The following is a 24,856-nucleotide window of genomic DNA, read 5'->3' on the forward strand; positions in this document are numbered from 1 at the left end:
TGGGGGTCTCTGCAGGGCAGGTGCACCTGGAAGCAGGGGATCAGAGAGCTCTGGTTGCAGGCTCTGCCCAAATGGGTGAACTTGAGCACAGCCTTGTATCACCTGAACCACTTCTGTCCTCAAACCCTGCTCAAGATGGCGGCCTGCAGAGCTTCCCAGGGACAGGCAAAGTTAGCACAGCTGTATCACAGCTTTCCAAGGGAAGTGGACTCTTCAGAAGGACATGTGCATCCATTGGCAGGAAAATCCCTGTGTCCCTAAGCCACATGTTGCCCCAGGAGAACATGAAGAAAGCACTGGCTTCCACAGGAGGGGTGCCCGTGTCTTACTAGAATGCCTTGCATGGCCCTGACCCACCATCGCCCTGGGCCAGCCATCTAGAGGGAGATGGTAAGTGTGGTTGTGGGAATGGGCGGTGAGAGGACTGACCTGAATGACCACTACACGGAATGGCATCTGGTGCTTCTTCCTGACTAGAGAATCACTGGGTGACAATTTAGAAAGCACCGAGGCAATGAGGAAGAGAAGGGGGGAGGTCAAGGGGCTCGATGGAGCTCTGAAAATGCCTTGAAAAATCTCCGCTTCCTAAGTAGATTAACAGTCCAAGTGCAAGAAGAACTCCAATAAGCAGAGCCTGCAGAGTTCAAAGGGCTCTTGGGGCCAAGGACAAAAGATGGTCCCAACCCCTCAGAATTTGGGTTTCAAGGGACAGTGTAATAGAAGGAAACTGCCTGGCCAACTTGGTTTCTTTTTAGACATTTATTTAGAAAAATAACCCTCCCCTGCCCTCATCCCTTTGTGCTATGGGATGTGGGCATTTTATGTCATACACTCTAGATCGGGTCTCAACCCACATGGGGGTCAAGTATACGCGGACGGGAGTAAACGCTCCTGGAAGGCCACACACACTTCCAACTGCTGCAGTCCTGTGCTCAGTCCTGTCCAGGCCTCGGCCTCGGGGCTCCAGATGGCGAGAGGGCTCTGAGGGGTGAGGGCTGCCTGACGCCAGTCTGTGTGCCTCCACCGAAACCTCCCGGAGCAGCTGGGAGGGGCTCTGTTCTGTCCACCTCTGGAAGCTCAGGGCTGGAAGCGCGGGGAGCTGACGTGAGGCTGGTGGAAGGCATGGGCACTGTACACCACCTCGGGGGGCGAGGGTGTGCTGGTGGCCAGCACTGAGCACAGGGGCTCATGGCTGCTTAGCACTGACGAGAAGTACTTCACCTCCTCTGTGAGCTGCTTGATCTCCTTGCGCAGAGCTGCATTCTGTTTCTCCAGGTCTTCACTCTCCTATGGGGGAGAGATTGGCATTGGAAATTAATACTGGGGAAGGTAGCAAGATGAGGGGGCAGCAAGAGGCATCTGATTAGCTTTCCATCAGCCCAGCCATGGAGAAGGACACTGGAGAATTTTTCTGCACACAAGTGCGTGCCGGTGTGCACATATATTTGCCTGTGTTGTACGCATGCCCAGGAGCCTCTATATAAACACATGGATCTATGTGCATGTATGTCTACATATCAGGTTGAACCACATGTAATTGCTGCTATTTGTCTGTTTTGACCTGTAAGACCGTTTCATACAATCCCACCTAAGAGACGTGTCTGTGCAAATGTGTGTGTGAATTTGTGTGTGCTCCCTGTGCACCTGCACATGGATCTCTGTGAATATGCTTGTGGGTAAGAGTGGCACGTTTAGGTTGGCTTTAAAAATGAGAACAATTTTTTAATTGTTTAATTTCACCCTATTCCACTCTACATGACACCATGTTTTCTTCAAGGGGTCCTAGGGTTGGCATGAAGTCTTTGTTGTAAGAATCCATCAGGAGTTACCTGCTTCACCCAGTTTCTCAAATATTTAGGGTCTTTCTAAATATGAAATAGTCAAAATCCACGACAGTCTTCTATTCCACTCCATTCTGCTCACCCCTGGGTCTGTTTCACAGTACTTTGGGTATGTTCCAAACATGTGTTCCTTCTTTTTTCCAGAAACATCTTTCCCCCATTGTTTAGATACATGTTGATCAGGAAAACTCCAGGTAAAAAGAATTGATTACTGATCACATCACATAATCAACACGTACACTCTGGTAATTAGCATCATTGGGAAACAGTTCCACCATCAGAAAGCCCAGGGAATCATATTTCCAGTGTGATTTTCAGGTTCACATTCCTTGACTGGATCAAACACTAACATACCACCTGTGCTAGTCACTGGCGCCCACAGGAGGAGGGAAAACATCACTGGAGACACAAATAAACATTTCTGTTTTTTAAAAAGTGACTTAATATTTAAACTCCAGGTCTTATTTTTCTAGTTCTGTTTGATTTATGTCACCATATCCCAAACTTGGCTATCTCACTAGAATTAATTCAAGGTAGCCTCTATGTTATCAAAAATATAGTGTTAGGCTTCCTGAAGTCTAACGATGTGAACTCAGTAGGTTTGGAATTTGGCATGAATTCTGGAGATCTGAATTTTTACTAAACACCCTAGGTCATTCTAATGATCAGTCAGGTTTGAAAACACAGGCTAAATATGATATCAGATTTGTTTCAATTAGTCAACACTTTCCTATTTGACTGTCTGGCACATAAAATGAGCTCAAATGTTTGTTGATGGGCTGGCTGGTAACATCCAACTGCTGAACCAGGAGTGAATTCAAAAACTATGGTGACAGTTAGCAGATGTAAGATCATTTGACATTTAAAATTTGTCTTAAAAAATCCCAACAGGAGTAAGAGCTTCTGAGAGAGCTTGTTACACCACCAGTTGCCCTAACCCACATACCTGGGGGTTCTTTGGTAGAAGAGCATACGATTCAACTCTGGCCTTACCCATCTAGCCCGCTTCCATCCGTCTGTGAAGGCCAGAGGAGAGCATGCTCAGCTTCAGCCTGGCATTTCCTGTATGTGGCTCTGAGCTAGAAAATGCGCCTAGGTCAGTACAAAGGAAACCCCCATCTCTAAGATGGGGTGGGTGTGGGATACCAAGAGCCAGTGGTGGAGTCAGAGGTACGGGCTTCTTCTGCAAGGTGTGGCTGGCTCCCTCAGCTTACCATTTGGTTGTTTTCAGGCACATCCCAGGAGGGCATCCCCTCTTTACCGAAAGATAAGATAAAGCAACACATGAGACTGGGGGATGTTTTTAAGACGGGAACTGGGGGCTGTGAGTCCTGCCCCTTTCTCTAGTCCTTTCCTCGCCCCCTCTGAGAGTTTCCACTGGTGACAACATTTACTGTAAATTCTGTGCTCCAGAGAGTCTGGGCAAACCCCAAGCAGAAGGGAGGGGTGGGGTAGGCGGGCCACAGGGACCAACCGCCCTGACCTTCTCCCCGCCTAGAGGCAGGCCCAGCTTTCGGGAAGTGACAGCAGCTTCTTCCTCCCTAAGCAAGCTCTGCTGAGCTCTCTCTGGCTTTCTCATTTGCCGCTCCCTGCCCCACCCCCACCCTCACAGTCCCCCTTGACTGGCAGATCCCAGAGTTCTAGTGGGGGTGATAACTGCTGCCACCTCTAACCAGAAAGCAACCACCTGTGACAAGAAACATCTTTACCTTGGGAAGCAAGACTGCTTCCTGCTAGGGCCCCAGAGAAACCAGAGGCCCTGCCGCCAGCCAGCCACTTACAAGAGGAAGAGTTTGACTTCCCTTGCAGAGGAAGTGGCTGATCTGGGGCCTCATCCCTCCAGTCCCCACCTGCCGCTGCCCGGTCCACCCCAGCCCTCCTGGGGACATCCTGCCTTGGAAAGGGCTCGCACAAGACAATGGCCACTGGGGCACAGGGACGGTTGTTTGCCCAAATGTAGAATGGGCAAAATTGGACACATCCCCTGACTTCCTCACTGAGCCTAGAACTCAGTGAGGGGGAGGAGGAACATTTGGGAAGTAAATTTTGGCTTCTAACATGCAGGGCTTCTGCTCTGGTGGGGGAGGGGGAGGGGTAGGTCTGCATTTCGGTTTCCACAGAACCTACTTTCTACTTTTTGGAATTCATGTAAGTGCTTCAGGCACCTCACAGTAACTCTCCCAGGTTGGCGTGGAGGCCAGCTATTACCATTACTCCCACTTCACAGATAAGGCCAACGGAGACCCTAGGACAAACTATCCCCCAAGATGACTCTGGGAGGGAGAGAGAGGGGCAGCAGCTGCTGGGAGAAAGGGCTTTAGAACTCACCTCAAGACACTGATTTTCTCAGAGGTCCAGAAACTTTGAGTTAATTGTGCCAAAACCCCATAGCATGTAGGGGCAGAACAGGCCTTGCCTCGAGGCTGCCCCTTTCTCAGCCCTGCAGCTTCTAGCACGCCCAGCTACTCTCCCTGAAAGACCAGCCACTCAAGTGACCAAAGGTCCCCAGAGCTGCTGAGAAGCCCTGAGCTGCCCTCTAGGCTCCCAAGAGAAAACTGGGTCTTGCTAGGGGGGGTCTGACACAAAATAACACAAGACCCCCAATCCAGTCACGCTGTGCCTGTCACAGAGCCCATCATCTGCCTCCTGACTGAGGTGGGCGGGGGAGGAAGTAAAATGTGGGAGGCACCTCCTGTCCGACTGTTCTGTGAGGGGCTAACTCAAGGCCAGCCCCCCTCTAGGTGCACAGTGGGTCAGCATATATGACAAAGGGAGAACCTACCTGCAGTCACTGGGGACTGAGGTCCTGGGTCCTGTCTTGCTGGATTGTTACTTCCTCTCTGAGTCCTAGTGGCCTCACTTTAAAGCAGGAAGCATGGACCAAGACAGTGATTGTCAACCATGATCACACATGAGACTTAACAATATGGAGGCCCAGCTCTGATTTATAAATTAGGGGGAGCAGCCTGGGCACTGGGTTGTTGCTGAATTCCAGGGGATTCTAATGTGCAGTGAGCGAATGTGGAAAGCCACAGGATTAGATGGTCTCTAAGCCCTTTCCAATTCTCAGATATTTCAGATTCCAAATGGGCTACCTGAGTATATTAGCAAACCAAAGCCTCTAACCCCTAACTGTTGGAAGGAAGGTGTGTGTGTATTGGGGATAGAAAGATGTACATGCAATTTATGTAAGAAAGATTAGTAGGAACCAAATTTTTAAGAGACGAGTCTAGTTCAACTTAACAAATAACATTTATTAAATGCTACGATTTTACCATACTATCACTCTTTTAAGTATTTTATAGTTATCATTACGTTTAATCTTTGTAGCAACGCTATGTGATAGATAATAGTATTCACATTTTACAGAAGAGGAAAACCTAAGGTACAGTGAAGTTAAGCCATTTGCTCAAGATCATGCAGCTTGTAAACTGCAGCCCTAGTACTTAAATTGGGGCAGTCTGGCTTCAGAGGCTGTGCCCACCAACCCCTCTTCCCTTTGAAGTCTATTTCAATCTTACGATATTTGGTAATTATCTCCTGTGAGGCCTCCACCCTGTTGACTTTCCAATTTCATCTTCCCTCTTTTCCCATCTCATGCAAATCCAGATGCTAATATTCACAATTCTCCCTCACCTGTGGGGTCACCTGATACCACCCCATCACGAACCACAAACAACTTTGGGGTAGCTAAGGAGGCTTCATGGGGGTGTGGGAACATTCTGGGAAACTCCCTCCTGGAGGGCCAAGGAGGGGGTCACTCAAAGAACTCTTGAATGATGGGGAATCCCCAGGCAGGTCCCTTACCCTCAGGGAAGCCAACTGGGACCAAGACCAAGGACTAGCACTGGCCCAGAGCTCTGACAGGGACTCTCCAGATATCTGAGCAGAGCTTGGTCCTCCTCCCTCCCACTTCTGTTTAGTGCCTTAAACTTCTCCTTGATTTTCTAACCACAAATTCCAGAGGGTAAAAAGAGTCCCTGTGTGTTTTCTTCTGAGCAGAACATCTTATCATTTATTGGGAGGATGACCTTTTAGTTCCCACCCACATTGAAATAAGAGAGTAGTATGTGAAGTTCACCCCTCACACCAGCTATATGCTCAGTCTCCAGCAGTTTCTACCCCCTATCCACCGAATACTGCCTTAGAGTAGAGCCCACCATCCTGGAGAAGTCTGAGACTGAGAAGTAGGACCCTTCCTAAGCTAGTCTGGTAGTTGACTATGTGCATTTCTAGCACATCCATGCCTACCTCTCTCACCAATCCTGGGGAAATCAACCCTGACTCCTACTCCTCCCCCTATGAGGGGCAGAACAGGCCTTGCCTCGAGGCTGCCCCATTCTCAGCCCTGCAGCTTCTAGCCACAGAAGAGGAATCACTAGATCACATGTCTTTGCAATGAATAATTTGTCTGAATCTGGAGAAATTATCACTGTCATGTCTTAAAGCTGAAGCTCTAGGATAGGGGCCTCATTATCAACAGATGCTTAGTCACCTCAGTCATGCCTTCACGATCCTGTCTAGGGTCCCACAGTCTTTTCCTTGGCTTCAGGACTATGATTTCCTTGACTTTGTATGTGACAAACACTAAAGATCGACTCACCAGGCCTCTATTCCAAACTTTCCCCTTGCTTTCCTCTAGAGAGGCTGGGAAAAGAATACCCTTAAATGCCCAGCTTCCCTTGCAGCTAGGGGTGAACATGTGATGGATTCTGACCAATGAGAGGTAAGCAGAAGTACTGGTGGGCAGGGGTGCATATGCAGAATTATCCTTCCCAACGGAAAAAGCAAAGGCTCACCAGGACAAAGGCCACCCTCCCTTAACACAGATTAATGCCTGGAGGTTCAGCAGCCATCTTGCAGCCTTGAGGATGAAAGTCACAAACCAGGCCTGGCCATACAGAGAAAGAAGAGGAGTTTGGCTGTTTAATGACATCCTGATTTGTTTCCACTATTGAATTTCTTGTATTTTAGAAAAGTAAACCTTGATGTATTGATGCCTCTGATGATTTTTCTGTGACTGGTAGCTGAATGTAATCCTGACTGATATTTCAATTTAGAAAGGTCATCACCAGCAAGTTCAATTCTGAAAAACAGACAACTAATAATTGCCATCAATACAAAGATTTGAATTGTTCACTTTGTTCTTTGTTCTTTAAATTGTGGGGTGCCTTGGACAGAATGTCTGCTTATATACCCAATATAATTGCTCCAAATTCACTCCACATATTCTACTGCATGTACCTGACAGTGAGTGACCTTGAAGGCAGCTCCCTGAACTCTCAACCCTAGTTTCACACTGAAATCATCTGAAGAGCTTTGAAAAGAATCTTAATTCCTGGACTTCTAGTTAATTCCAATTTAATTCTTCTGGGGTGGGTCTCAGCCATCAAGATTTTAAAAAATACTTCTCAGGTGAGCTTTTCATGTTCATTTCTGGTTCCTCTTAAAAATAATATAATAATATAGCACATTTCACATCATTAATTTATTACCTATTTATATATTTAACTTCATATTTTTGTTTTATTAAATTTATTTTACATTATGTAGAATAAGTGATATAAAGAACTTTAGGAAGGTGGGAGAACATTTGAAAGTCAAAAAACTTTTCTAAAAGTAAATGCCTGTTTAAGGCAGAGTGACTTACTATTATATTATTTTTATATTTGGTGAAAACAATTTCAAGTAGCCCAGAACAGTTCATTCTTATGATGGGAAGGCAAGAGGCAGGGCATCTATTTGAATTTCAGTAATGGTAACTGTCAAACTAGTTACTCTTTAGATTTCTGGGCTCCATGAGGCAAGGGCTTATCATGGTCCTCAGTTTTGTCCTCAATGACTAAGACCCTGTCCAGCAGGTAGTAAGTGTTCAATAAAATCATGTTGCTTGACTGTCAACTGAATCTACCATTGTTTATCAAAATCTGATGTGCACCTGAAGAGTCTGCTAAGTTACTAGGTGATGTCCATGATAATTCAGGGTGGGTATTTTAGCAAGCATTTAAGTACTTTCCTGCTCCCACTTTATAACTCTGAGATAGCTACAAATGAATGCAAGAGATTAATTAAAAAAAAAAAAAGTCCAGGTCCATCCCCTACTTAGCAACTCATTTGTTTCCCAAATTAAAGCTCTGGAGTGAGGTAGCAGATTATACCACTTAAAGAGCTCTGCATGTAATTTCTCTACCTTGGACTTCACCTTCCCCATCCAAACCAAGCAAAGGGAACTTGACCAGCTGTAGTGAAAAGCTACGCCAGTGAGTTCTTAGCGTTTTTATGAACAACTGCAAATAAGGGTATGTGTTTTCACATGTGCTCATGTATCTGATATCTTCATCTGGTTGATTTCTAGAAAAAGGTCAGGCTCCCTGCACTAAACAAATTAATTCATACAACCTCTCCCCAATGTAAAACGAACAAAAAAGTAATGTTGCTGTTTTTTACATTTGCTGTCTCATTTAACCCTCAAACAGCCCAGTGAGGTGCTATTCCTTCCCACCTTGTAGATTACAGCTTAGGTTCAGATAGAGTTCCCCGAGGTAGGATTTGAATTCATTTTGTTGACACCCCGACCCCTTCACCCTGCCTCAGTCTGAATCCTGTTCTGTAACACAGTGACCTTCATTCCGTGCCCTCCTCACTAACCAGCCATTTAACCTGCAGCACTCAGCTGGGCCCCAAGGCTCTGCAGAGAGCACCTTTCCCCAGATCTTCCCAGTCTTTCTCTTTGACTCAGATTTCATCTCAAATGTCAGGCCTCACAAAGGCCTTCTTTGATTCTCTTCAAAAGCACGCTTCACTTCATGCCATTAGACATTGTTTATTCCCCAATCTGTCTCCAATTAAATGTAAGATCCATGAAAACAAGGACTCATCTGTCTTATCTCTGTTGTATTCTCAGTGCCTAGAACAAACCATACCTGACACCAAGGAGACTAATACATACTTGTCCAGTGAAAGAATCATTTCTGCTGACATTTACTCTTGCACTGGCAATGTGGCCTAGGCTTTTATAATTTTCTGTACCACCTCACCCTCTTAGCAATGAGGCAGATTCCTCTATGTGTTAAGAACCAGAATATGGGCCTCCCCTGGTGGCGCAGCGGTTGAGTGCTGGGCTGCAGAGCTGTCCGCAGCCTCTGCAGTGCCCGTTTGATCCCCGGCCTCCGGGCGAGGGTCCCACATGGTGCGCAGACCTCTCCTGCCGCCCGCTGCTCCCCTCAGCAGTGTACTTCGTCAGACTGCCTGTTCTGTTCCCCACTCTGGCTCTGGTGAATTCTCTCACCCTCCTGCACTTCTGACTGTACCCAGTGCTTGTATAAATAAACAAATTCTTTTAAAAAAAAAAAAAAGAACCAGAATATACTTTAGTTACAAAGAGCTCCATTGCAGAAATTGCATTTGATTCTAGGAATTTAATTCCTCTGCTTGGCTCTAAAATATATAACTGCCCTGGGACTTACATAAGTTTTCTTAACTCCATTTTAATTTTATGAGTTATTGATTACTCAGGAGAAAGTATACAATTTTTTGCTTCTGTTCCCCATTACAACATTCTCAGTTAGCCATTTTGCCCCCCAGGAGATGAGCAAGGTTGGGAGATATTTTTGGTTTTCACAACTGGGCAGTGAGGTGGTGTGGCTGTTATCTCATGGTCAACATTTATATTTTACAACATAGTAAGACACCGTTTCCCCCTACACACACCAGTAAGAATTATCCAAGTCAAAATGTCAATAACACCAAGGTTGAGAAAACCTTACTCTGTATCATTTTCACAATCAGAATAGAAAATGGGTTATTTTCATTTGGGTAGGAAAAATATTGCATAAACTTTCTACTCATAGTCTCTGCCCACTTATCTCCAGGTATTCTGATGTTTTTCTTTAAAAGGATGTTCTTCCTACAGTATGAATGTAAATCTGCATTTTTAAAATTTGATCATGAAGATGTCTTCGGAGTGGGCAGCTGTCATCTTGTGACCTGTGATCTGTATTAAGTTTGGACAGAAATTCTTTATAATGTCAAAACCAGTGTGGAACAGACCTCTTTTATACCTCCGAACTTAACCACCCTGATCCATTCGGGACAAGCAGCTAGGAGGGGTGGATGGCCTTAATATGTTTTTCCTTCCTACTGAAAATTGTCTAATTTTTTATTCTGATTTACAAAATGGTACATAGTTGTCCTTAAAAAAATACCAAAAACAGGGGCCTCCCTGGTGGCGCAAGGGGTTAAGACACAACCTATGAGGCTTCCGCAGCCACTGCAGCACGAGTTCAATCCCCGTCCAGGGAGGTGACCCACATGGTGCAGCAGACCTCTCCTGGCTCGCCCACTGCTCCCCTCAGGAGTGTATTTCAGTTAATCTGCCTGTTCTGTTCCCCACTCTGTCTCTGGTGAATCCTCTCACCCCCCGCAACTCTGGTCTGTACCCCAGTTCTTGTATGCATAAATAAAATGAAATCTTAAAAAAAAATGATTAAGTTAGAAAAAAAATAACAAAAACGTACTAGGAGGACAGTAAACTTCTCAAAATTTAACCACTCAGAAATAATAAACATTAGCATTTTACAGAGGATACTTTCAGACAGGCATGCAAACATGGCCCAAACCCACATATTTTATATTAACAGGATTATATTCTATATACTTTTTGTAACTTGCTTTTTTCCCCAATGCAATGCTGTATCATGGACATCACTCTATATGTTGATAAATGCAAATCTCCATAGTCCTTTTTAGTACCAATATAACATTCTATGGTAGGAACGTATCATAATAAACTTAATTCCCTGTTGAACATTTCCCCGATTTTATAGTTTTGATAAAATGTTTACTGTTCACAAATAATGATGAATTGAGCACCTTTGTGCATCATTTTTTCTTTAAGTTCTTATAAGTGGTAGTGCTGCCACAGTGTATCTCATATGGGACATTAATATTTATTGCTACAAGGCTTTGTCAAAAAATGATCCCAGTGGATATATTGTTATGTTGCACAGAGATGTCTTTACTTTCTTGACTAGGGTTAACGATGGAGGAAATAAATGTAAATTTTGGGGGATGTTTCTTAAAGAATAAGAAGAACAAATTCACGAAGAGAGTCAAGGGAGATATCAGTTAGGAAAGAGGAATTCATTTTCATGAGAGTCCAAAGGAAAAGGCTCTTAGCATTATTGGTGGTTAGGAAGATGAGCTCTAAAGTCAGACAGTTACAAGCTGTGTGACTGTGGACAAGCCACTTAGCCTCAGACAGACATTACATAAAATAAGATTTTTGTGCAGATTAAATGAAACACTGTAGGTTGAGCACTTAACACAATGCCTGCTTCATAGTCTGGGATTATTGAGTACATTTTTAATAAAATGAAGTTGAGGGCCCCCCTGGTGGCACAAGGGGTTAAGCACAGCACTGTGAAGCTATATGCAGCCTCTGCAGCATAAGTTTGATCCCCGGCAGGCCAGGGAGCTACCCACATGGCACAGCAGACCTCTCCTGACTCGCCCGCTGCTCCCCTCAGCAATGTATTTCATTAGATCTGCCTGTTCTGCTCCCCACTCTGTCTCTAGTAAATCCTCTCACCCCTCAAATGTCTGGCCTGTACCCCAGTTCTTGTATGCATAAATAAATAAATTTTTCAAAAAATAAATAAAAAATAAAATGGAGTTGAGAGCAATGGAGGCCCAAGAGAAAGATCTCTTTTCCGTGGATCATTCACTGACTTTACACCCAACTTAGTTTAGGAGGAACTAGTCAGAACATTCCTTTTGTAAGTACATTACTCCTCACAGCATGCCGTTAAAGCTCCATGTGTGCCTAATTGCATGATTTACACTCATGACCTTTTTATTTGGCATTAAAGACATACCCTGGAACCTGTCAGTCTTTCTCTTTTTTTAAGTTAGTGCAACATTCCTTCAGGAGCCAGCTCTAGGCAAGCACGTGTCCCCATCCTCATGTCAACTTCTAGCTTTTAAGCTTGGTAATTACTCTCCTTTGCTCCCAGTTCCATACCCAAGGTCAGCTCTTACCTGTCAATGCACAGTCCAGGGCTAATATTACTGTTTGTACTTTACTTTTAGCTTTTTCATGAATATGTCTTCTCAATTCATCTCAACTCTCTTTCCCATGGACCTGAGACACTGACTCAAAATTCTTCCTGCTACAAGGCACCAGTGAGCCACTACAAGCAATAGGATGCCCACACAATTGAAAGCATCTGCCTTCCCTCAGAGGGGCTGTGACCTTAGGATTACTCAAATACAAAGCGACAGTTGGTTCTTCCAAAGGACTGAGATATTCTTGTAGGATGTTCAAGGGATAAAATGTCACAATGGAAGTCTATTCCATGTTTAAAATTAAAGTTGGAAAAATCACATGTAATCGTGATCAATGTTGAGAATTTAAATGTTTACACTTTAAAAATAAAAGCATATGAGAAAATCATCCAAAAGGGTGAAAAATGCAAAGAATCTCTCTCCTATTTTAGATCTTTAGTCCTACTTTTAAGAAATAAATATTGGGCCTCCCTGGTGGCAAAGGGTTGTTAAGCACTGCACTATGAAGCAATCTGCAGCCTCCGTGGCACGTGTTCAATCCCCGGCTGGCCAGGGAGCAACACACATGGTGAGGCAGACCTTTCCTGACTCGCCCGCTGCTCCCCTCAGCAGTATACTTCGGTCAGTCTGCCTGTTCTGTTCACTGGCTCTGGTGAATTCTCTGGCTCTGGTGAATTCTCTCACCCTCCCACACTTCTGACTGTACCCAGTGCTTGTACAAATAAATAAATAAATCTTGAAAAACAAAAAGATGTAATTCAATATTTTAATAATGTCATGGTATTCCACTGAATGGACAAGCTATAATTTATTTAATTAGCCCCTTACTGATGAATCTATAGCTTGATTCCAGTCTATAACGAACAATTCAGCAACGATTAGCTTTACACTTACATAATTGTATAATCTGTGGATGCCTTAGTAAATAGACACCAAGATAAAAAAAAAATGCCAAATTACAGGGTATATGCACTTACAGTTTAGACGGACAGATTCAATATTGTCCACCACTGGAATATACTGACGTATACTCCTACCAATAGTGTGTGACGGCACCTGCTTCTCCATCGCCTGAGCAATATCGTGTCAGAGACATTATTTTGTCTTTGTCAGCCAGGGGAATTTCACTGTTGCCTTGTCATTTCTCTAACTAAATGGAATCTAACATCTTCCCCTTGCTTTCTTTCTCTCTCTCTCTCTACATCTCTCTCTCTCTTTCTCTCTCAGTCGCCTATTCATAATCATTACTTATTCTTTAATTTTTTTTAGATTTATTTATCCCAGCATACAAGAACTAGGATACAGGCCAGAAGTGTAGGGGGTGAAAGGATTCACCAGAGACAGAGTGGGGGCCAGAACATGCAGACTAACTGAAACACACTGCTGGGGGGAGCAGCAGGTGGGACAGGCGAGGTCTGCCGCACCCTGTGGATCACCTCCCTGGCAGGGGATTGAACTTGTGCTGCAGTGGCTGTGGATAGCTTCATAGTGCTGCGTCTTAACCCCTTGAGCCACCAGGGAGGCCCCTCATTCTTCTTTTGAGTTGTTAATCATTTTCTTATTCTAAGAGCTCTCAATATTAAGTAACTATGCCCTTTTTTGGTCAGATGGGTTGCAGATATTTCTCATAGTCTGTCATTTGCCTTTGATTTTGCACATAGTATTTTAAGCTGTACAGAATGTGTTAACTTTTAATGTATAAAGATAATGCATATTCATCTTTTTCTTTATAGTTTCAGGATTTTATGTGTTACCTGGAAAATGCTTAATTCTGAGATTAAGTTTTAATGCTCATATTTTTCAAATTTCCTTAGTTTGCTTTTTGTACATTCAATATGTGGGTGCTGTATTACAAATGAAGAATCTATCTTTTTTTCCCCCTCAAATGTCTAGCCAGTTGTTCCAGCTCTAGTTATTGACTAACTCAGCTTTCTCTCACTGTTTGAAACATCATGTTAGTCATTTTGCATTTGTATTTGTTTTGGGAATTGACATATGTGTTGAGTTTGTTTTTGGGTTGGTTTCTGAATTCCATTCTGTGTCATGTTGCCTTTTCCACATTGTTCTGACACCTATATTTGTGATTCACTTTATTTTATTTAAGATTAGTTTTTATTTTGTTTATGCATATAATAACTGGAGTGTAGCCCAGAGGTGTGGGGGGTGAGAGGATTCACCAGAGATAGAGTGGGGAGCAGAACAGGTGGATTGACTGAAATACACTGCTGAGGGGAGCAGCGGGCTACAAGAGAGGTCTGCTGTGCCATGTGAGTAGCTCCCTGGCTGAGGATCGAACTCATGCTACAGTGGCTGCCAAAAGCTTCATAGCATTGAGACTTTAACCCCTGCGTCACCAGGGAGGCCCCATGAAATTCACTTTAATACCATGTTCAGTTCGTCTTCTTTAATACATTTTTTCTGTAGAATTTTCCTGGCAATAGCCACACAGTTATTTTTCATTGGGAGCTAGTCCAGTGCCTTTCCAATTCCTAGAAAGTCTTATTGGGTTTTTATTTGCATCACATTAACTTAAACAAAAACTACAGATTAAGGAAAATTGCTATCTTTACATAAGGTATATCTTTTGATTTATTTGAGTGTTTTTAAGATCACTTAGAATAATATTAAAATTTAAAAATCTTAAGTCCTATGTATTTTCTGTTAGATGTAATCCTCCTTTTGTTGTCCTATTATAAACAGACTCTTTCCTCCTATTAAACTTTTCTAGTTGGTTATGGGTTGCATGTTAGAAAGTTTTTATTTTTTGTGTTAATTTTGAAAGCAGAGTGGATTCTCTTACTATTTTTAATAGTTTTTCAGCTGATGACTCTGGATTCACTTACCAGCTACTGATATAGTTTAGAAACAAAATGATCAGGATATTTCTTCCTCCTGTATCATCAATGCCTTTACTACACCCATGGCCTCTGCAGTGTCTGTGGGAGGGAAGTGTGATGGGTGCTTGTATGAAATGTCCAACCAAAGGAGAATTAAAACAGAATGTGGACTGTGTTGGTCAATATCACACTTAGGAGAAGAAGCACGTGCTCCAGCTTATGTGAGGGGCGGTCGTGCTGGAGATGTTCTAACGTTGCCTCAGATTAAACACAGTCTTCAAAAGAGGCTCCTTTCCTACTCTGCTGTTTTAAAAGCAATCAATGCACAGTATTTTTCTGTAAACCACTTATAGGACAGACACTGGAAATGTTAAGGAGGAAGTATCCCACACGGTTACTGGAGAAACAAGATAATTCTCTTGGTATTTTAAGAGAGATAATGGTGACAAGAAAATGAGGTTACTCCTGCATCATTGAGGCTAGAATACTAATACAGCCATGATGCTTCTTTGATACTGTTCTCTCAGTACCTGCTAAGCCCTGGTGTTCAGAGTATGGACAGAGGAGTCCTATGGCTATATCTGAGGCCTAGAGGGTGGTTCTGGAGCCTCAACATATTGAGCCAAGCGTGGATGGAAAAAGAGTTAAGTGCAAATAAAGCACTTGAATGCTGCTTGAAAATGCAGCTTGAAAATCAGAAGATTTTCGGACCTCCCTGGTGGCTCAGGGGTTAAAGACAGTGCTATGAACCTATCCGCAGCTACTACAGCATGAGTTCCATCCCCAGCAGCCAGGGAGAAACCCACACGGCGTGGCAGACCTCTCCTGTCTTGCCCGCTACTCCTTTCAGCAATGTATTTCAGTAGATCTGCCTGCTCTGCTCCCCACTCTCTCTGGTGAATCCTCTCACCACCACCTCCCACCCCCGCACCTCTGGCTTACACCCCAGTTCTTGTATGCATAAATAAATCTTTAAAACAGTAAAATAAAATAAAGAAAATCAGAAGATTTTCTACGTGAATCACAAACATAATTAAGAGAATAAAGTACCCATTATAGTCTGAGAGGAAACTGACATTTCACACAACAGCTAAACCCTCTGTTTGATGGCAGATTTATGTGCTGTTGCCAAACACTTCTACCCAGAGCCAAGATAACATAAGTTGCACTGACTGCAATCCCTAAGTTGGCTATGCAAACTGATGTGATCCACTCACTGTCAAAAAATGAAAACAGGGACTCCCTGGCAGCACAAGTGGTTAAGCACTGCACTATGAAGCAATCCGCAGCCTCTGCAGCACGAGTTCAATCCCTGCCGGCCAGGAAGCTACCCACATGGCACAGCAGACCTCTCCTGACTTGCCTGCTGCTCCCCTTAGCAGTGTATTTCACTCAGTCTGCCTGTTCTGCTCCCCACTCTGTCTCTCTGGTGAATCTTCTCACACCCCCACATCTCTGGCCTGTACCCCAGCTCTTGTATGCATAAATAAATAAATCTTTAAAAAAAAAAAAAAGTGAAAACAAATGCTAAGGGCTCCAAAGAAAGGAGTGGGGAGAGGGCAATGGGGATGCTCTAGAGATAGGCTGGGGCCGAGGGTGTTGACATGGTGATTGCATGACTGGGGTTCCATGGGCCCCCAGAGTTATTTCAACGCAGTCATGACGTGTATACTCAGAGGGGCTAAATCATCTGTTCCAACACCTGTTGGACAGAGAGAGACAGCCAGAGTGGAGAACCTCGACACAGCAAAGAGACAGAGACGTCATCCTCACAGATGTCCCCCAAGGGCTTGAATGAAGACTGGTGAGTTGAACTTACAGGGAGAAAGGAGCAAGCTAGGGAAGCTGACTCTGTCACATTAGGAGGGGGGAGCTCTCTGTCACTAGAAGTGCCCCAGGTATTAGGGGGGATTATTTCCCAGGAGTGGCCTAGGGGCACCACAAGCATCAAAAGCATATCTGAAATTTCTAGACTTTAAGAAATCTTTTAGGCCTCCCCTGGTGGCACAGCAGTTGAGCACTGGGCAGCGAAGCTGCCCGCAGCCTCTGCAGCGCTGGTTCGATCCCTGGCTGCCGGCGAGGGTCCCACATGGTGCACAGACCTCTCTTGCCGCAGCCGTTGCTCCCCTCAGCAGTGTATTTCATCAGTCTGCCTGTTCTATTCCCCACTCTGGCTCTGGTGAATCCTCTCACCCTCCCACGCGTCTGACTGTATACCCAGTGCTTGTATAAATAAATAAATCTTTAATCAAAAAAAAGAAATCTTTCAGTTCTGAAATTGTGCAGTAAATATTTTGTTTCCACAATACATAGGCTTTAAATACATTGTTATTGCATAATAAATTTTATTATCTATTATAATGTATAAAATGCATATGTGTCTTAAGTTGGGGTTATTATTTTGCTTCTTAGAATAACATATAATAATAACCATTATGGAACCTCCCTGGTGGCACAAGGGGTTAAGCACAGCACTGTGAAGCTGTCCCAGCCACTGAAGCATGAATTTGATCCCCAGCGGCCAGGGAACAACTCACATGGTGCAGCAGACCTCTCCTGTCTCGCCTGCTGCTCCCCTCAGCAGTGTGTTTCAGTCAGTCTGCCTGTTTTGATCCCCACTCTGTCTCTGGTGAATCCTCTCACCCCTCACACCTCTGGCCTGTACCCCAGGTCTTGTGTGCATAAATAAATAAATCTTTAAAAAAACGAAATCACGATGAGAACATACAAATGGTAACATGTTTAGGCTGCCCAGCACAGGCCCAAAAGGAAGCACAGGCACGGCACTCATTCATTTTTCTTTCAATTCAACAAATATTTACAAATTTAAAGCAACATAGTATGCAATGAACTATGCTGAATACATTCCAAATAAAACACAGGCGTTCCATCAGACACGTTGCCGCTGCCTGCCTTCGGCTCCCTTGCAAAGCCAAAAGAAGCATCTTTTTTTCTACAACTATACCATCCCTGTACCTGGTGGACAAAAGCAACTGTTCTATCTGACGGAATGCCAGGCCAATCTTTCAAATAAATACAAGCCTATTCATATTTTGAGGCAATTGCTCATTTTTAACCATTAAAAAAAAGCCAGTGGCTTTTTTTACCATTAAAATTTCTAAGATGCTAGAGGTTTGGAAATGGATCAGGAGGAAGGGCAGGAGGGTGAACTTGCTAGAGGAGGGACGGGAGGCTGGAGGAGGAAGGAGCCAGTGAAGTAAGCTGGTTGAATAAGAACCAAATGAAGGGGCAGATAAGAGAGGTAAGGCAGTAAGGGCTGGGAGACCAGGAAAAAATGTCACTCTGGAAAGAGCACAGCACACCTAGGAGAGGAGGCTGCAGCCTTGGGTGTGGGCATCGCATTTCAGCACCCCCGGAGGTCCCTGCGTAGGCTGGGCCTGGGCTTTCTCTACAAAGTTTGACATTGGAGGCAACTCAGCCTGGAGGGTGACTACCCTGATAAGTATACCTGAAACTTACCTGTCACAGACCCCAGGTGGATATCATTAAAAATTGAAATTTCAGGGCCTCTCCTGATGGCGCAGCGGTTGAGCATTGGGCTGCAAAACTGCCCATAGCCTGTGCAATGCTGGTTTGATCCCTGGCCACCAGCGAAGGTCCCACATGGGGCAGCAGACCTCTCCTGCCCCGCCCGCTGCTCCCTTCAGCAGTGTATTTTGTCAGTCTGCCTGCTCTGCTCCCCGCTCTGGCTCTAGTGAATTCTCCCACCCTCCCGCGCTTCTGACTGTACCCAGTGCTTGTATAAATAAATAAATAAATAAATAAATAAATAAATAAATAAATAAATAAATAAATAAATCTTCAAAAAAAAAATTGAGGGGCCTCCCTGGTGGCTCAAGGGGTTAAGCACTGCACTATGAAGCAATCTTCAGCCTCTGCAGCATGAGTTCGATCCCCGGCCGGCCAGGGAGCTACCCACATGGCGCAGCAGACCTCTCCTGACTTGCCTGCCCGCTGCTCCCCTCAGCAGTGTACTTCAGTCAGTCTGCCTGTTCTGTTCCCCACTTTGTCTCTGGTGAATCCTCTCACCCCCCATATCTCTGGCTTGTATCCCAGGTGTTGTATGCATAAATAAATAAATCTTTTTTAAAAATTGAAATTTCAAAATTAAATCTTAATGATTTTCTGAAAAGAGGAGTAAGGTGGAGCATCCTTGTCTCCTTGCCCTAAATGCAGCCCAAGATGGTGCCCAAGTGGCCTCCCAGGGTGGAACTATGTGTGATCTTAACATTTCAGGATAATGAGCTCCCCCAAAGCACTTAACTCTTCTAAATTCCTCCTAAAGGAGGTCCTGCCTTCTTCTTGCTGTGGCTCCTACAGGAAGGGGCTCTCTCTCAGGCCACCCCAACAACTCTGAGCAGGTGGTTCTGCTTCCACCAGCCTCTGGGCTTCCCACATTCAATTTATCCACTTGTGCACCCTGGACCTCAGGCAAGAGAGGCTCATTTCTCTTCTCAGCCTCCTGACTCAGTCCTCATGCTGAGTCTTCTCAATACACTCACAGTGGGCCTCCCTGGTGGCTCAAGGGATTAATACGCAACCTATGATGCTATCCGCAGCTACTGCAGCACGAGTTCGATCCCCGATCCCTGGCCAGGGAGCAACCCACATGGCGCAGCAGACCTTTCCTGCCTCGCCCGCTGCTTGCCTCAGCAGTGTATTTCAGTCAATCCGCCTGTTCTGTTCCCCACTTTGTCTCTGGTGACTCCTCTCACTGCCCCCCCCACATCTGGCCTGTACCCCAGTTTTGTATGCATAAATAAATCTTTAGAAAAAAATGCACTCACAGAAGAGCCTCCCCACCCCATTTCACCCTGCAGCCCTCACCCCTCCACTTGCTCTCTCCAAACAGGTAGATTCAAAGATATAGCCCAGGTTCCACAGTGGTGGGGCAGGACCCCAGCTCAGGAGGACACAGAAGCCTGAACACTCACCAGGTGCAGGGTGTCAGCCTTCTGTGTCTGCCTCTGCCGGCTCTTCTGGGCAGCGATGCGATTTTTCTCCCTTCTCTGAACTTTTCTCGCATCATCTGATGAGTCCTGGGAAGCAGAGATGATATAAATTAGGCACGTCTGCTCTTCTCTTCTAAGAGGCACGCAGGTGGTTGGTTTTAGTCCATCCAGCCTCCCATTTCTTCATCTTTTCATTTACTCATCCATCCACCTGTTTATCAAAAGCCCAGGCCCCAAAGAGAGCTCTTCCCCACTGTCTATTATGCTTCCTGAGATCTCGGTCACTTTCTTGTAAAACCTACAGGAAGAGGGCACAAGATCTTGAGGTCTCAAGAGGACCGTATTTGGGAAAAAATGGTTAAGGCAATTAAATGCGTTTTACTGCCTCTCCTTTTCAGGGCTGCCCCACCCTTATTCTCACTTTTTGAACTAGAACTTTCTTGCTATTTTATGCCTGCTTCTGTGCAAATACTTTTACAAAGTTTTCTTGTTTAATTGCCCGATTCTGCACAGTTGATATTATGGCTTCCATTTTAAACATGAGAAAATTGAGGCTCCAAGAGCTTGCCTGAGAGCTCACAGTACTCTGGGAATTACATGTTCTCACGATAAGTCTGATACCTATTCCCCACCACCACAACCACCTGCCTGGCCTATACCCCACATGTCTCTATCTTCAGCTTGGGCCAAGTTCCCCATCCCAGATCTTCCTCTTTCTTCCCCTATTCCCTTCATTATGCTCAGTGACCTTGACATTCCCTGAGGCTTTGAGCACAATGTCTGGTACAAACCAATGATCAGGACGACCTTAGGAGGAGTTTACCTGGCCATGCAGGTAGTGAGTGGGTGCGTAGGAGGATAAGGAGACCTTTGGATATTTTCTGAGTAAACCCCATAGATGGGCATATCTTCTGCATGGGCCTAGGGTAGTCCCAGCCTTTCCCAGAGGCTGCGATGAAGCCCTTCAGCAGTTCCCTCCCTGACCCGCCACATCCCCACAGGAAAGGGCAGGACGGTGCTCACCATGCATGTATCTCACCAACACACCCAGTACTTCCAGGCATTGCAACAGGAGGGCATGGGGTTAGAAAGGAAGGAAGTGTTCTTCCTCTAAGGGGGATGGGAACCAGGTTACCATGGAAGCCATGAGTAATTTCCTTCCTAAGAAGAGTGCAGACTTCCAGGCAGTCTGAGACACTGACACCATCTTGAGCAGAGGACTGGATTGTCTGCCCCCTAGTGGTCTCCACCAGGATTTCTTACAACCTGTGCTCTCCTGGTATATAGCGCAGCAGCTCTATTACATGTTTAAATACTTTTACTTGGGCTGCAAAGCATTTTGAAAGCCCTTTTGGTGATCTATGCTAAGAATGCAATTTTTAATCAACACGGGTGGAGAAGAAATTTTAACCCATTGATAGATGAGAAAGAAGCAGCCTCCAATGGAGACCCATGTCAAGCGGTGCGGTGAAAGGAAAGCCCCAGAAGCTCTGAGGCAGGGTGCCCCATTTTTTGGGCAATCTTCACAGTGAAAACCTTTGACTTAAACCTAAACTCCAAGCCATCCCAGAAACCCCTACCATAATCTCTGGTTTCTCCAGAGCTGAACTGAGAGCTACGAATGCATGTCTCCAAGTCTCCGAGCCACCTCCTGATTTATTTCCTTCTTCCTGTCCAGAAGCCACAGAGGACAGAGGCTCCAGCATGCTCTCCACTGGCTGTGCCAGTGCCCTGGGCACTGCCCCATCGATAAGAAAAGATCTTTCTGTGTTGACCAGGCTCTCCCTCCTTCTAACTTGCTTGTGTTTTATTCTTTATTTCTCCCTGATCCCTTTCTTCTCTTGCCCTGATGTTGATGTCTGGGAAACCGCTTATCAAGGGCTTGGGCTAAGCAGCCCCCTCCTGCCTGGGAGAAGGCAGGCCCTGTCCTCCAAGAGCCTGGACCTCTTTGATGTTCATTCTCCTCTTGGCTTCCTAGAAAGCTTCATGGGGTGGGAACCCAGAGGAGGTGGAGGCGATCAGCACCCCTGGGGAGCACAGTGAAAAAGGGGCTTTGGCAGAATGGGTGAAGGATGAGGGCTCCCACCCATGTGCACAGCTTAAACGCAAATACCACATCCTAAGTCAAATAGAGTGCTCCTGCCTCCAGCCTAGCACGCCAGGGTCCTCGCTCCTCAGCTCCTCGGCTTCCAGGGCAGGACAAGGACCCTGCTCCTCTGCCTGCCGCCCAGGGGATCAGGAGGTAGGAGGGCGGAAAAGGAGGACTCTACCTGCTTGCCCGGGGGAGGAGAGCGGCTGAAGCTGGAGTCGCTGCTGTCGGAGCTGTGAGGCATGGCTGCAGTCTTCCGGCTCTGCTCACAGCCCCAGACGCCTCTGGGCTCGCTGGTCACCAGCTGGCCTTCCTGTGTGGCGGCTCCCAGGCCTCCGGCTTGCCCCCCTCTGCGGGTCCCTCCTCTACCAGCCCTGCAGCCGCCTCTGACCCCTGCGTCCTCCTCACTCTGGGGTGCAGAGGCACTGCTCCCCGCAGGGACATGTCGCTCGCTTTGGGGCTGGCGCTCTCTCTCTTGTGGTTTCTGGTAACTCACGCTGGAAGTCACATGGGCGGAAACTTAAACAAGTTTGAAGTTAATTTGAGAAAAAATACATATCTGGGAAAAGACCCACAGAATTATGTGAAAGAAAGAAAAAAAATACACAAAACCCCAGATACCTTCCGACAGTTTGAAAGGCTGAAGAGCTCTCTTCAATTGATGGAGATAAAAGAGTAAAAACAGCCCAGGGAGGGAAAAACCCCAGCCAGAATTAGCAAGTCCTTCTGTCAACATGGGCAGAAAGGAGAGGACAGCAGGGAAAGAGTTTCCATTGTCACTCGACTTGATTTCTAAACCAAAATAAAGCCATGAGATTGGGATTTCTTTCTGGTTTTCAACTGAAAGCAGCTGCCGGTCTTGTCTGACGATGGGTCTTCCTCGCGGCCTCCGGGCAGCCGGCCCTGGGGTGGGCTGCGGACCACGGGGCTGGAGGGCACAGTCCCTTCCTATCAAACAGACCAGGCTGTGGTGATCTGAGGGTCTCAGGGGAGGTGCTGGAATTGATGCTCTCAATGTTTATGCAGCCCCTGTGCCTCTTGGCAGGAGGCTCTCTTTGGAGAAAAGAAGCCTCTTCTGTGGAGGGCCTCTCAGGAGGTCAGGACAGGCCCTGAATCTTAATGATTCAAGAAGGCTACCCTCACAGCCTAGAGGGAGAAGCAGAAAAGAAGAATGAAACGAGCTCTACACTTGGAGTCAAACCAACCGGGACTTGAATTCCTGCTCTACCTCCTACCAAGTCTGTGGCCTTGGGTAGCTCCTGTGTCAGAGTGTGTGTGTGTGTGTGTGTGTGTGTGTGTGACTGAGAGAGACAGAGAGCAAGAGAGATAAAACCTGCTGCCTTGCCTAACTCTCTGGCCTGTTTCAAGAAACATATAATGTATTAGAATGTCCCTGGCAGACTAAACTCTGCTCCCCAGATGGCCCTTCCTCGCAGTGCTGCTCTCCTTGCCGTGCTGCGCTGTAACACCCCTAACCTTGCCACGAGCCCACGTGTGGAGCTTTCAGTAATCAACCTAACACTACTCACCTGGGCACCCTGGCGTTCTAAAAAGGCCTTGATCCATTCCCAGGCACAAAGCCAATGTTTGCCTTGCTCGTTCTCAGGATTGAAGGAATTGGGGTCCCTGCAGGATTTTATATCCACTGGCTGAATTTCTGCCCTACAACAATTTTGCCCTAAGGGTAAACTGAGCAAAGCAAAATGCTTTCTCTCACAGAAGCTATATCTGAGTGGAGAAGGCAGACAGTAAACACAGCAGTTAGTATGTAAGACAGGTGGTGGCAAGTGCTATGGAGAAAAATAACATCAGGTAGGGGTTAGGAATTTGGGGTCAATGGGTTGCTGTTTCTACAGGGTGGTCTGGAAGGCCTTCCTGAAAGGGGGCATCTAAGCAGAGACCTGAAGGATGATAGGAAGTGAATGATGTGTGTGTCTGAAGAAGAACGTTCCAGGCGTGGGAATCAGCAAGGGCCCTCGTACGCTTGTGTGGGGTGTGTTGGAGAAATAACCAGAGCCACTGGAGCAGAGGCTTGAGCGGAAGGGAGTGAAGTCAACGAGGTATCAAGGGGCGAGTCATGTAGGGCATTCCAGGCCACTATATGAATTTGGGGTTTTCTTCTAGAAGAAATGGGGAGACCTTGGAGGACCCACTCTCCCACTTCCACTCTGATTCTCAACATCAGCCTCTGCTTGTTACCAAATTCTGTGTTATTTTACTGGTTTATTTACTTGAGGGGCTTCTGTTTCCCTCATTAGAATATTAGCTCCCTTTATGCATGTATTCATTCACTCAGCAGTTTATTGAGCACCTACCCTGTACCGGCAATGTTCTAAATACTGCAGATTCCGTTGGCAATGGGACTTTTTCTCTGAACGAGATGATGAATCAGTTAGCTTTTGCTGCCTAACAAACCGCCAAAAACCTCAATGACATGAAACAACAACCACGTATTTCGAGTGAGTTTAGTTGTGGGTCATCTGGAAGTTTCTTCTGATAAAGGCTGGGCTAGTCTGATCTTAGCTGGGCTCCATCACATGTCCTCAGACAGCTGGTTGGTTGGCTGATAATTGGCTCATCTAAGATGGTCCTGCATGGATTCTCCTCCACGTGGAGGAGAATCCAGCAACACGGTAGTTGCAGGATTCCAAGAGTAAGAGCAGAAGCATTCAAATTCACTCGGAATTCATATGGTGTTTCTTCTGCCACATTCTATTAGACAAAAAGAGTCATAGCCCAGACTCACTGGGTTGAGAAAGAGTCTTCACCTCTTGGTAGGAGGATTTTGCAGAACTATGCCCATTTCTACAACATCCCTCAGATGAGAAGCCATTGGAGGTTTTAGCGCAAAGGAGTGACAAGTTCTAACTTAGATTTTAGCAGAACCTTAATGGATACAGCTGAGATTTTGTTGCAGAAATAAATTCTAGCCTTTTACCCAGGCAGAGGAAGAACAAGCGGTACTGCAGGAATGGTGAGGTCAGAAGCTTTATTACTCATGCATGAGGTCCCAGACCTGGGTAGCCCTGTAAGGTCTGAGCACATGTTTAA

The 24,856-nt window shown here is 45.6% G+C and overlaps 1 protein-coding gene across 2 annotated transcripts; it reads right to left on the bottom strand.

Moving 5' to 3' along the window:
• Positions 1–753: 753 nt before the first annotated feature.
• BATF (basic leucine zipper ATF-like transcription factor) lies at positions 754–22,701 on the bottom strand. Of its 2 annotated transcripts, XM_037501998.2 has the most exons (4): positions 22,427–22,701; positions 21,987–22,302; positions 19,699–19,803; positions 754–1,287 (listed from the first exon to the last, which is right to left on the bottom strand). In XM_037501998.2, the coding sequence occupies exons 2-4, from the start codon at positions 22,047–22,049 to the stop codon at positions 1,078–1,080; spliced, it is 378 nt and encodes a 125-aa protein (XP_037357895.1). In that variant the 5' UTR covers positions 22,050–22,302; positions 22,427–22,701; the 3' UTR covers positions 754–1,077. The 2 variants fall into 2 exon arrangements, with proteins under 2 accessions (XP_037357895.1, XP_037357894.1); XM_037501997.2 differs by having other exon boundaries at positions 21,987–22,701.
• Positions 22,702–24,856: the final 2,155 nt, after the last annotated feature.

Source organism: Talpa occidentalis, unplaced genomic scaffold, assembly GCF_014898055.3.
Source record: "Talpa occidentalis isolate TD23 unplaced genomic scaffold, MPIMG_talOcc4v2.1 talOcc4.11, whole genome shotgun sequence".
In the NCBI taxonomy this organism is placed as follows: domain Eukaryota; kingdom Metazoa; phylum Chordata; class Mammalia; order Eulipotyphla; family Talpidae; genus Talpa; species Talpa occidentalis.

Coding starts and splice junctions, on each gene's coding strand:
- BATF (XM_037501998.2), bottom strand. CDS start 22,049: ATGCCTCACAGCTCCGACAGCAGCGACTCCAGCTTCAGCCGCTCTCCT. Junction 19,804..21,986: donor CTCCTCCCCCGGGCAAGCAG/GTAGAGTCCTCC, acceptor TCTGCTTCCCAG/GACTCATCAGATGATGCGAG. Junction 1,288..19,698: donor AGGCTGACACCCTGCACCTG/GTGAGTGTTCAG, acceptor TCTCCCCCATAG/GAGAGTGAAGACCTGGAGAA.